The sequence below is a fragment of the Coloeus monedula genome (genome assembly GCF_965178545.1).
Source record: "Coloeus monedula genome assembly, chromosome: 7".
NCBI classification, from domain to species: Eukaryota; Metazoa; Chordata; class Aves; order Passeriformes; family Corvidae; genus Coloeus; species Coloeus monedula.
In genome coordinates, this window is record NC_138787.1 from 787,036 (window position 1) to 800,235 (window position 13,200).

The 13,200-nt window shown below is 48.6% G+C and overlaps 1 protein-coding gene across 9 annotated transcripts in view; it reads left to right on the forward strand.

Annotated features, from left to right (window-relative positions):
* The window catches only part of HDAC4 (histone deacetylase 4), a 175,171-nt gene that overhangs the window by 118,203 nt on the left and 43,768 nt on the right, over positions 1-13,200 (forward strand). For 7 of the 9 annotated variants that reach the window (XM_082285040.1, XM_082285041.1, XM_082285043.1 and 4 more), the window contains 4 exons: positions 6,848-6,988; positions 8,838-8,950; positions 12,447-12,563; positions 12,689-12,887. In XM_082285040.1, coding sequence (XP_082141166.1) covers positions 6,848-6,988; positions 8,838-8,950; positions 12,447-12,563; positions 12,689-12,887 — 570 coding nt within the window. The remainder of the gene's footprint in view (positions 1-6,847; positions 6,989-8,837; positions 8,951-12,446; positions 12,564-12,688; positions 12,888-13,200) is intronic. The other 2 variants (XM_082285037.1, XM_082285039.1) reach the window with 1 other exon arrangement.

The following is a 13,200-nucleotide window of genomic DNA, read 5'->3' on the forward strand; positions in this document are numbered from 1 at the left end:
TCAGGGGAGAAATTTTTTTTTTCTTTTTCTTTTCATTGTTTTCTTTTATTTTCCTTTCAACGCAACAGCACGTCAGGCTCTGGCACAGCAATATCCTGCAGAATTCCCAGTGCCAAGAATGTTAAGTTGCTTGGAGAGGAAAGGCTCCTGAACAGTCTGGTGTAAACAAAAGGCAGGGAAGGCTGGAGCCCATCCTAAATAAAGTTCTTTATTACGGGTGAGCTTTTCAGATTTTTGGCACCAGGCAGCGCTCTGGCTTTGTGCTGGTAATTTAAAACCGCCATATCGTGTAGTCCAATTTTATTAAATTTGATTAAATATTTGCAGCTCAAATAACAGAGCCCATCACAATACAGCTCTGATTACCAGGGCTGGAATCCAACCAGCACCGTTGCTGGGGAGAGGGCGGCTCAGGGGGCGGTGGGAAGGCAGTTGGAATGATCATCTCTCCCAGTTTGCAGAGCTGGGAGCGTGTCCCGCAGGTTGAGACATTTTTGGGAAGAATAAATACTCCCCTGGATCCCTGGAAGTGTTCCAGGCCAGGTTGAACAGGGCTTGGAGCAGCCTGGGCTAGTGGAAGGTGTCCCTGCCCATGGCAGGGGGTTGGAACAAGGTGAGCTCTAAGGTCCCTCCCAGCCCAAACCATTCTGGGATTCCACGGAATTTGTCATTTCACTGCATTTTACCAATACTCCGTGTTTTTACTCTGATTTCAAGCATCCTGATGGTCACAGGTTATGGTGGAGGGAGGATGTGCAGGAATGATCTCGTAGGAGTGCTTGAAAGCCTTCAGCAGGGGGAACAGTCAGCTCCTGCAGCGTGCTCCTGATGCCTCCCGTGCCCCGAAATCCAACTCCCTCTGATTTGTTTTCCTAAATTATGTTCCAGTTTCTTGGCTGTTCAGTTTCAGCTTGAAATTGTTTTCCTGGTGCAGTTACTAATTGCTTGAATCCTGTTCTTAGCCTGGCTGGGGGATTAATTTCACTCTGCTCCCTCTCTCCAAGCACTTTGGGCTCTTCCTTTTTTTTTTTTTCACTGAACTAAGACTGGTTTGGTTGGTGCTACTCCTGCCTTTGCTGTTAAATACCTGGATTAGCACAAGGATTTTTATTTCCCCTTTTGGGGAGTTTTCTTTGTTCTGTTTAGGATTTAGTGTCAGAGTTTTATTGACAGCTTTTGAGAGGGGAGATTGTAAGTGGCCTTTTCTGCTCCCAGATCAGGGTTGGTGCCTCCCAAATTTAATAACATTTGTTAAGTGCTGCACCGGGGTCCTCCAAGGAGAATCTCTGGAGAATCCTTACGGAGTGATTTTAGACTCTGCATTGGGACAGCCTGTTTAGATAACCCCAAGAGTTGTTTGTCAACACCTTGCCTGGAGCTGCTGAAGTGGGTTTTAGCAGAGCTTGTCAGTTTTGCATTTCTAAGGAATCCTGTCCTGGTTTTCGCCCTGGGAACAAGGTTGTTGGTGGCATTCCCTGCTCTCTGAAGCTCGAGTGGTGGATGCATTAAAACATGCTGTTCCTTGGAAAGCTGACACTGCCACCATCATGTAGATCACTTCCTGACATGCTTTTCCTCTTGGGGTTTTTGGCTGTTTTGGGGTTGTTTTAAATCCGGTGGAGAGCTGGACTGTGTCGCAGAATCCTGGAATGGTTTGGGTTGGAAGGACCTCAAAGCTCATCTGCTTCCACCCCCTGCCCTGGGCAGGGACACACACCTTCCACTGTCCCAGGCTGCTCAGGGCCCTGTTTTGTGAAGCATTACTGAGGCTCTGGATCCTGGCTTTTCCTTCCCCTCCAGTAGCACAGCTGGGTGGAACTGGATGAGCTTTAACGTTCCTTCCAGCCCAACTTGTTCTGGGATTCTCCACTAATGCCAGAGTGGGAGCTTACAGGGACACCTTTGGCCGGTGCATCTCTGGATTTCCTGCCTAGACAGTCACTGTGGATGTGCCTGTGGGATGTTTTTGGGGGAGAAATGGGTTCATGGTGGGTTTGGCACTGCTGGGTTAATGACTGCACTCAATCTTAGAGAGCTTTTCCAACCTAAACGATTCTGTGACTCCATGATTCTTTTTCCGTGCAAAAGAGAGGAGCCTGAGAGAGGAAAGCATCCTGTGATGATGTTGCTATTGCAGAAACTTGGAGCTGTTTGGGTATTGTTTGCAGCTAAGCAGGTGAAACTGGTGTGTTTAAAAAGAAATAAAAGGGAAAATGAAAGGATTTGTCAACAATTACAGTGCTGCATTTGTCAAGGAAACTGTAATATCCCTCTGAGCTGGTTCTGATTACTGGAGTGTTTGGAGCGGTTTGTTTTAGGATAAAAGGTTGTTTGGAGGAAAATAGACCAGTGAGAAACCCTGGTGTAACGTGGGAGTGTAATCCAGAGGAAACCTCGGAGCTCTGTGTGGCATGGAGTGTCACTGTGGTTCGAGGCAGCACGGTTGGAAGCCTGGCTTCCCACAGACCCACGCATGCAGAGGAGGCCCTGACCCGCCGGAGAAATCCCTGCTGGAAATACCCTGTCCTGCTCCAAGTGGAGGACGTCAGTCTGCCTGATCCAAAAATAACATTTCGCTTGGATATTTGGGAAAATTTCTTCACTGGAAGGGTGGTCAGGCACTGGCACAGGCTGCCGGGGGCAGAGGTGGAGTCTCCATCCCTGGAAGTGATCAGAAAACGGGATGTGGCACTGGGGGACACGGTTTGTGGTGGTGCTGGATTGATGGTTGCACTCGGTCATCTCAGAGGTCTCCTCCAGCCTGAACAGTTGTGGGATCATGAAGACACTTCTTGAGGGGTGCTGTCAGTGGTGCTCCAAGAGAGAAACGCCTTCCAGTAGGAGACCAAACAAAATCTTGTGGTTTAGTGTCACCTCTGGGGGACCTCAGTCACTCAGGGAACCCACCCTCCTCCTCCTCGGTCCTCCCAGCTCCATCTCTGCTTTCCAGGGGCCTGCACTGCTCATAGAGTCCCGGGATTGGGCTGGAGGGGACCTCAAAGCCCATCCCATCCCAGCCCTGCCATGGGCAGGGACACCTCCCACTGTCCCAGGTTGCTCCAAGCCCCAGCGTCCAGCTTGGCCTTGGGCACTGCCAGGGATCCAGGGGCAGCCCCAGCTGCTCTGAGCACCCTCTGCCAGGGCCTGCCCACCCTCACAGGGAATATATCCCATTTCACCTTTCCCTCCTTCAGCTTAAGCTCCCTCTGCTCATGGGGTTTTCTCATGGATGTTAGAAGGGAGACAAGAGAATTCTGTTGGCTTTTGCCTGACTGGTAAAGCTTAGTCTGAAGCTTAATAATAACAACAACGACAATAATGATAATAAAAATAATAACATCCTTTAATAATAATAATAAATGAATGAAGTCCCCACCTGCCAAAATGAAGGTGTTCAAGGACTGGGGGCAGGGCTTTCATGCTGCAGGGTTTGCTTTTATCCCCCAAATGTGGACAGGCAGTGGGAACAGGGCAAACTCTGCCCAGAATGTGGTGGGGTTTTGACTTGCACAGGCTTAATGTCCGATTAGTTCAGCAGCTCAGGGGCTGCAGTTCTAGGAAAAAAAACAATGGGAATGACACAAATGTTGGAAGAATTGGATTACATGGGTCCTGCTGCACTCAGTGACGTATGAGAGGGGTAAGTTGGGCTGGAGCCTGTGAAAATGAGGGAAGCTTTTGGCTTATGTTCTGGTTATTAATTTACTCGGAGGAAAACAAAATATTCTTTGTATAAATCCTTGTTATAGGCCAAATTAAGTATGGCAGTGCTTAAGAAATCCCACTGGCTTTGTGGGAGCTGACTCACATTTGGGCATGGGCTTCTTGTGTTTGCTGGAGGGGAATTTAGATAACTTCACGGCATTTGTTTTAAATGTTTCACCTGGAGACGTAGAGGAGCAGTAATTTTTTAACTTAGGTTTTGTAATTTAGTCTCCAGTTTTTAGATTTACTCTAGTTAGCAAGGCTTTGTTTGGGCATACTGCCTGGCAGGGTGAATTTGGGGAGATTTCCAGTGAAATCGGTGTTCCTAGAACAGCACTGAACCTGCACTGACTGCCAGGTATTGATGCTTCTGTGTTGTTTAAATTCCTGTTTTACACTTGTGAAAGACAGCTCTCCTCAGCTTAAAAATATTTTCATTATATAATAGTTTAAAAACCATCTGAATAAGCCTGAATTCCTGGTTGGAGCTTTGGAAATGCCTCTGCTGGAAGCTCCCATCTTTTACTATAAAGTAGGTTTTACATAAATTCTGTGAGTTTGAGGCTGTGCTGCGCTGCCCGCGCTGAATTTTAATTCCCCTGCTTTGGGCTCCGGAGCACCCAATTAAATCCGTGTAGGGATTATGCTCTCGGGGGTCCTGATGCCATGTTAGATTTGGGATTATATCTGAGGGATAAAGAGCAAAATCAGAGTGGGGCTTTAAATAGACCTTTTGGTGCTTCGAGACTCCACCCCCCAGCTGAGGGAGCAGAAGGGGAAAACACGGAGTGATTTTGCCTTAAAATAGTTTAATCTGACAAATTCCAATGCGTTGCTTTGGCAATCACTTGTGCTGGAGGTATTTTCTCTTTTAAGGCTGTCATTTTCTATGTTTGTTCGCCTCTTGTTATATGGAAGGAGGTTTTTATTGTGGCTTTAAATATGGGATGTGTTGGGTGATCTGTGACCCCAAATCTTTCGTTTCCCTGCCCATTTTTAAGGTGTTTCAAACCCATTCCTTCTCTGTGTTTGAAAGCTACCTAATTACTTGTGTGTTCCCAACAGAAGCCATCCTTCAGCTGAACACCAAGAATGAAACTTGGGCTGAAGTACAGTTTTTATTGCCATGTTTTCCTCTGTCAGAGCACAGATCCTTCCAAGAGCTGTGGCACAGGCTTGGATTTCCTTGATTTAAAATGGATATATCAGCATCCAGCTGTGATACCTTCCCCTTCCACAGAATCCCAGAGTGGTTTTGTTGGAAGGGACCTTGAAGATCGTCTCGTTCCAGCCATGCGTGTGGCATCCAGGCAGCTACTAACGCTCAGAAATTGGGAGGAATGAAAGCTGTGAATGTAAGGATGTGGGAGGAGGTGTGTACCCAAAGACTGCTCTTAAAATCGTACGTCAGCTGCTGTTTCGAAGAGAACTTGGACAAGTTGCTGCTTGGAGCCTGGGCTTGTATTTGAACTGGTCCACTCTTCAGTACTGCCCTGGGAGCAGATTTGCATTCAGTCCCCTGCCATTTTATATGCAAATTCTCTCTCTCTAAGATAATTCTCCCCTTGCTAATGCACTTCATTCAGCATTTGAAGCATCATCTTGAGGAAGCACTTTTTTTTTTAAGTGCGCCCTTTATCTCTTGCTGGCGTTTTTCTGTCCAAAGCATTCATGAAAAAGCTCTTTCCTTTCTTTTTTTTTCCTCCTCCCAAAAATTCCATCAAAGCACTGTTTTGATGGCTTAACTTCAAGCATTTGATCTTGAATTCATCAGCCTTCTGATTTTTTGAGCCCTGCAACTAACGTCGACAGGCTTGATCTTTGATGTGACCCGGTGGTCAAAGCCAACTGTAGGGAAATACAGCTGCAGCCAGGCTGAGTTAATTCAAATCAGTTTGTAAACCCTGTTGTAATTCTTCTGGAGAAGCGTAGATTATTGGCCCTGGAGTGTGTTGGTTGGTTAAGGACTGAGCACTGCTGGTTCAGAGGGATGGAGCAGCGGAGTTGTTGGGAGGTTGGGGAAGGGAAAGGATGGGGCTGGTTTATGCATCTCGGCTCTGTTGGGAGCCCTCAAACCCCAGAGCAGCTGTTTCTCTCAGGACTCAGGAGGTCAGAAAGCACCCAGAGGAAGTCACCTCACAGGAGGAGTCTTGAATTAAAGCTTCATGACTCTATGGAGACTCGATAATGCATGCGCTGTCACTGGCTGTCCTGGCCCCAGGGGCGCTGGGGCTTCCCAGGAGCTCTGCCTTGGCTTTCTGGGATCTCAGGATTTGGGATCTGGAGGGAGTCTCTCGAAAGCATGCTGTACACAAGGCTGTGGTCACAGGAGATGCATCCACACCTGCCCTGGGCAGCCCGGACCTTCCCAAGTGTCTGATGTGCTCTTCGATAGGGTTGAGCTGTGGGGCTGTGATGATGTAACCCAGGTTGCTTCCCAAATAAACAAACAAACCTCCTCCTCCTCCCTGGCCTTGGCTTTCCTTGGCCACGCTCTCATGCCCTTTCCCTTGAGTTGACACTGGCTCCAGCTGACAGAGGTTCGTCTGTCTGCAAGTTGAGGGTGACCCAGCAGGGAGACAATCGCCTGCTTTGCTTGTGGGGTTTGATTTTGGCGTTTTCTTTCCCCCTGCCCTGGTGTCCCTCCCTCAGCCAGCTCTCCCTGGGGTTGGATGACTCCAAGGGTGTGGAGCTGCCCGTTCTGGCAGCACGTCAGAGATAACCCACAGCAGCCTCTCAGCTGGCTCACCCATTCCTCTGCTGATTCCCTGGATCCCATCGGTTGGGTTTGCCGCTGGCTTGGGAGCAGGTCGGGCAGAGGTGGGAAGCCCTGCACTAATCCTGGTGAGCTGTCAGCAGTTTGTGCCTCTGTATCCTCGTTCAGGGCAGACTTTGCAGGATAATTATTACATTGTCAATTGAAATGCCTGCCGTTGTTGTTGAGTTCAGATGTTGCATGGGCTGGGACCTGGTTGTTACGTTAAAAAGTCTGCATTCCAGGTATTTGTTAGCAAATGGCCTCACTTAATTTAGCCTCCTGCAAGTGCTCGGCTGCAGCCAACTCAACTCAGCTCAGCTGCAGTCTGAGTAAAACACTGCTGAGACACTCTTAACCCAGACACTGTTTCCTTGTCCTGCCCAGCCTCTGAGCCCAACCTGAAGCTGCGCTCCAGACTAAAGCAGAAGGTTGCTGAGAGGAGGAGCAGCCCCCTCCTGCGCAGGAAGGACGGGCCTGTGGTGACGGCGCTCAAGAAGCGCCCGCTGGACGTCACAGGTACGGCGGGTAAGCGACATTTCCTCAGTTCCTCACCCCCTTCTCCTCTTCCAGAATGCATTCCTGGCTCCTTCGTGTGCCTTGGTGGAACCAAGCTGAGGGCACTGGGCTTGTCCAGCCTGGGGGAGGCTGAGGTCAGGCCTCGTCCGGATCCACAGCTTCCTCACGAGGGGCAGCTCTGATCTCTGCCTCTGTGACCCGACACACACCTGAAGCTGTGTCAGCTAGGATGGAAAACAGGAAGAGGTTCTTGACACAGGGGGTCTAAACATGCAGCTGATACTTTGATTACTCACTTGGTAGTTTCTTGTTGAAAAGTCCTGTTCTTTCAGGAATAAAGTTTGTAAGTGGGATCAGAGTAGAGAACATGAGGAGATTACCATAAAGTTAATTCTTAGCACCATCTAGGGATGTCTCTGGGTAAGTACCACCCAGGGACAGCTTTGCCAGGCTTGTCTCGCTCCAAGGCACACGTTCATCACTCCATCAAACTCAAAGGGAGCTCCCTTTAGACAGCGGAGTGGGATTGGGAGACCCTGGGGTGGCTCAGCGCTTCTCTGTGTCAGAGCCTCTCTGTTTGCAGAGGGGAAGGATGATTTCAAGAGCTAAGAATGGTGGAATCATAGAACATCCTGAGTTGGAAGGCACCCACAAGGATAATCCAGTCCAAAGCCTGGCCCTGCACAGGACACCCCAACAATCCCAGCCTGTGCCTGAGAGCGTTGTCCAAACCCTCCATGAGTTCTGGCAGGCTTTCAGACCCGAAAATCCAATTTCCTTCACTCACACAATGCTATGTGGCACGTGGCTCCTGGGATAAGTCAGCCTCTGCTGGCTGACCATTTCTCTCAGCAATGCCTTCTGAAATGGCAGTGGAAGCTCCCATTTCTCACTGGCATGGACGTGGTTCAAGAAGCCAGCCTGGAGCCTGCTAGGAAAGTATCTGAGTTCTCATGGTAAGAGGGGACTTCTAAATGGAAAATAGGTTTTTAAAACAGTCCCACTTGAGGGAGTAGAAATTATATTTAATCCCTGAAGAATGCAGGGGGTTCTGGTGGGACACCTTCCACTTGACCAGGTTGTTCCAGCCTGGCCTTGGACACTTCCAGGGATCCAGGGGCAGCCCCAGCTGCTCTGGGCACCCTGTGCCAGGGCCTGCCCACCCTCCCAGGGAACAATTCCTTCCCAGTATCCCATCCAATCCTGCCCTCTGGCAGTGGGAAGCCATTCCCTGTGTCCTGTCCCTCCAGGCCCTTGTAATAATTAGCTTTTATTCCTGCTGGAGCAAGGAGGAGCCTGCTGCAGCCTGAGCCACTGCAGCTGCTGGGAGATTCTCCTGCTGCAAATGCTTGGAGACAGGGAAAGCTCAAAAGAAAAGGTTTTAATCTTATTAACCTTCCCGAAGAAAAGGAGGAGCACTGGCAGCTGTGCCATACAGCAGGTGAGAGACCTTCTGAGGGAAGTCTGATGCAAGGAGGTGTCTTTAGGATTAGAGGGAAAGAGGGTGAGAGAGGCACTTCTAGAAAAATGAAGCAGAACAGCTCCTGCGTCCTCCAGTCTGACCTCTTCAAACCTTCCATGTCTTATATCATCTTTCAATCATATTTCAAGTTATTAATACACTCTAAGAGAAATCCCCGTGGGGAGAAGACTTAAATAAGCTGAGTAGGTACTTGGATGAACCATCTGAAAGTGTTTGTTGGTATTTTAAGAGCCCTGGGAAGATTTAGGGGGAAGAAGGGGAGGAGGAGGAGGGCTGCTTTCATCCAAAACGAAACTTGAGGGGTTGTTATCTGTCTAAATCCCATCAGAGAGATGGTTTCTAATGTTCAGAGTTGGTTTTGGATGTGTTTTTCAGACTCGGCATGCAACAGTGCTCCTGGATCTGGTCCCAGCTCTCCGAACAACAGCTCCAACAACATCAGCACCGAGAACGGAATTGCAGGATCAGTCACGAGTATCCAAGCAGAGGTACAGAGCCCTCCTTCCCTCTGCTTTTTAACACTCATCAGCTTCGGGAGAGTTTTAGGGCTAAACCACACGAAAGGAAAACCCTGGCTTGTGACTTGGAGCAGACTTTGGGAATTACCTCTCAGCCTGGGCTGACAGGATGCCTTATCTGTTTATTAAATCTGGCTTGAACCAGCTCACAGGCAGCTTGTGGTAACTTGCAGTGGTTTTGTAGTGAGGAGAAAGTAAAAATACAGGGATCCAGCAAGGTCAGATGCAAGTATTTTAATGTTTGGGGAATTTTTTCTTGTGTATGGGGTGGATTTATTGTGTGCAGTAGGCTGGTCTAAATATGACCAAACCAGAACCGGATTAAAGGGAATGGGTTTAAACTTTTCCTCCCCAGCTGGGGATCTGAAAGCTTGGTGCCATGTGCTGGTTTATAATCCCATAAACTTTCACCATCGCTCCAGGCATCGATGGATGTCCAGGGCAGGGTGTTGGACTGGGTGAGTGGGGTTGGATTGAGCACAGCAGCTCCTGTGTTCAGGAATCCTGGATCCCTGCTTTTCCAAGGGGTCTGGGCCATGTGAGCTGGCTCCCACTATAAACTGTGCCTGTAGAAAACCCGTGTGGTTGTCTGATGTTACTGGTGCATTTCTTGTTATCCAGTAGCTGTTCTCCCCATGAATATAGAGTCTGTCTGAACACCAGGGCTCCACAAACAGGCTTGGGCTTGTTCTCCACAAATATTCCTTTAGGGTTGAAAAGGCCTTCTGATGGTGGAAATGTCAGCCCTTATTGCTTTCTAGTTTTGTACAGATTCTCACTTTATTTTTATTTCTAATGTGGTGTAACAGTATTTAATATGGGGGACCATGCCTCCTTCTCCACCCTCTGCCCTGCCAAATTATCCAGCACACATTCCAGCCCCTCTAGTCCGTGGTAAACCTTACAGATTTGGGTAATTGGTGTGAAGATAAAGATGGTGTGAGGTGGAGAGGACGAGCACTGAGTTTTGGTTTTGCTGATCCAGGAGCTGTCAGTCTTGTCTGTCCTTAGCAAACTGCAAATCCCCATTTTCTGTCATGCTGCTGATGGAAAAACTAGTGGATTTGACAGCTTTTTGTGACATAAACAGAGCAGGCAGCTTCCCACAAGTCCCTGTCCAGGGCAGGGGGTTGGAACCTATTGGTCTTTAAGGTCCCTTCCAGCCCAGACCGTTCCATGAAGTCGGAGTGAGCTCCTGCAGGTGAATGTGAAGCTGGAGCATTCTCCTCCTCCATTTGATTTTTCAGCTAAATAACTGGAGCTGATCATCTGGGACTAGACCACCAACACCTAATCAAATGGACACTGACCACAAGAAAAAGCCTTTCCATCAACTGCTTGTAGTGCTGCAGTTTTGTGACTTAGGCTGAGGCACGAGCACCACAAATGATTTGGAAAAAACCCACCCTGTCCTGCCCAAGCCTTTCCCTTTCCCAAAGAAAAATAACTCTGCATTTTATTTCAACATTCATGTCATGTGATCCCAGCTGATCCGTTGGTCTGCATTTGGGAAAAAATCAGTGGGGTTTGGTGTCTTTAAAACCTTCTTCTTCAGTAGGAGCTGTATGACCTGGGAGCTCAAGTGTTGGAGGTTTCTTTAATACCAGTTGACCAGGATTTCCCATGTTCCCACCATTAAATGTTTAGAAACATTTGAATGTTCCTGAAAAGATGAAGCTGTGTTTCGTTCTTGGCTTCATGTTTTGTTTCAAGTGAGAAATGTATCTCGCTGCTGCTCAGTTCGCTGCATCAGCCCTTGGAGCAGGTATGTGGGGAGATGGTGTCCACGGTCCTCATCTGAGTGCCTTCAGTGGGGAAAGGCTGCAGCCCTGCCTCCTTCAAAACAGGCCCTTTCTGTTTAGAAATGCTGCTTTTAAAGGCTTTTCCCTCTCTGAAAGGCACACAGCATTCACTGCCAGTGCAGTTGGTACAAGCCTCTAGAAACTGCTTGAGTACAGCTGCAAATTGTGCATTCAGCAATGGCTGTGTTCAATTCAGGCCCATTTGTGCACAGCCCAGAGACGGGAGCTGTGTGTTTAAAGTGATGATAATGCTGCCAAATCCCATATGCTGAGAGCATCAAGCTGCTGTGTTCTTCTCTCCTCTGTTTTCTGTATCAAATCCCCAGGAGAGGCTTTGAGGCACAACTCCAGAGTATTGATTGTTCAAAGGGAAAATGGATGTAGTTTTGTTTCATTTATGATATCAGTAAAATATTTCATTCCTCTGCTGACAATAAGTATCTTATTTTCAATGGCACACTGACATTGTGTAACTTAAATTAAAGCAAAATTGCCAGGAGTGCTCAAAAATCACTTGGAAGGAGAAGTGTGTGGGTACAAATAATCACATGGAGAGTCACTTTAGATTAGAGAGAAAAATGAAGGTTTTTTTTTTTTTACAACAAGGCTGTTAAAAAAAATGGCACAGGCTGCCCAGAGAAGCTGTGGCTGCCTCATCCCTGGAAGTTCCCATGGTGAGGCTGGATTTTGGGTTTGGAGCACCCTGGGATAGTGGAAGGTGTCCCTGCCCATGGCAGGGGGTGGAACAACCTGGCCATGAACAATCCCAGGGATGGGACAGCCACGACTTAGGTACAGATTGCCCCATAATAGAATATTGAGTCAAACAAAAGCCCCTTTTTCACAACAGCACCTGAGTTTAACAGACTTCTGCAGAAGTCTTCTTGAAGTCTAAATTCTATTTACGTTGGAAAATCACCCGCAGAGACTTCAGGATGATCAGAACGCTGCTTTCCTAACAGGAAAATCAGGCACTTTATTGTAATTTTTATAATGGGTTTTCTCGTGCGTATTTCAAATCAGTCTTGTTTGGAAATTAAAGGTATTTTTGCTAAAGTGTTCTTGCTTCAAATGCCCGTAAGACAACTGAGCAAATCTTGCATTTCACCCTGAAAATCAGGAAATAGCTCTGTAAATGCAACCTTAAGGGTTTTGGATGAGATCTTGAAGTCTGATTTGTGCTAACACACGCTAGTAAATAACATAAATTGTCTGTTATTTGCTGAAGAGAAAAACACCAATTGTAAAGCTTTTTTTTTTTAAGATAACCTGTTTTACCTTTAAAAAAGGTCAAGTGCTCGAGGAGGACAAGTACCAAGGGAACAGCACGTAGCTGTTCCGGAGGAGGGTTAGATTGGATGCTAGGAGAAGATTCTTCCTTCAGAGGCTGCTGGGCACTGCCCAGGCTCCCCGGGGAATGGGCACGGCCCCGAGGCTGCCAGAGCTCCAGGAGCGTTTGGACAGCGCTGCCAGGGATGCCCAGGCTGGGGTTGGTGGGGGGTCTGTGCAGAGCCTGGGGCTGGATTTGATGATCCTCATGGGTCCTCTCTGGCTCTGGAGACTCTGTGTCTCCTCCTGCTGTGTTGTCCTGGTGATTGTGCCGTGTTCTGGTGGGCTCTGGGGATGGGGTCTCACCAGGGCCCTGTTCTCGCTCTCCTTTCCAGACCAGCCTGGCTCACAGACTTGTGAACCGCGAGGGCTCCGTGACGCAGCTCCCGCTCTACACCTCGCCCTCCCTGCCCAACATCACGCTAGGACTGCCTGCCACCGGCCCTTCCAGCGTAAGTGGAGTTGGGCCCAGCCTCTGGGATGTCAGTGGGGTTGGGATCAGCTTCTGGGATGTCAGTGGGGTGGGGACCAGCCTCTGGGATGTCCCTTAACCCCCTGTGCCGTGGTGCATTTGCAGGCGGGACAAGCCCAGCAGGACGCGGAGAGGCTCGCAATCCCAGCCTTACAGCAGCGGATCTCCTTATTCCCTGGCACTCACCTCACTCCCTACCTGAGCACTACAACGTTGGAGAGGGATGGGGGAACTGCACATAACCCTCTCCTGCAGCACATGGTCTTACTGGAACAGCCAACTGCACAAACGCCCCTGGTCACAGGTGAGCGCTCCGGGGGCAGCACTCGGGCACCTGGGAAAGAGAGGGAACCAGCTGGGATCTGTTGGGTTGTTGTCAAGGCAGCCTCTAGGTCCTGCATCCCCTCTACCCCCTGCAGGTAGAACATAAAACCTTCGGGATGTGTTTGCTGATTCATTGATTAGTGGTGGTTTTTCCAAAACCAGATCTCCCACCTCATTTTGGTGAGATGAAAATAAATGCTGTTATTCCATCAGGACAGCAAAAGTTGGTAGGTAAAAGTTGAAAACTCTTGTTTGTTGGAGTTCTGACCAGTTCAGATCAAAGCGAGGGCAAA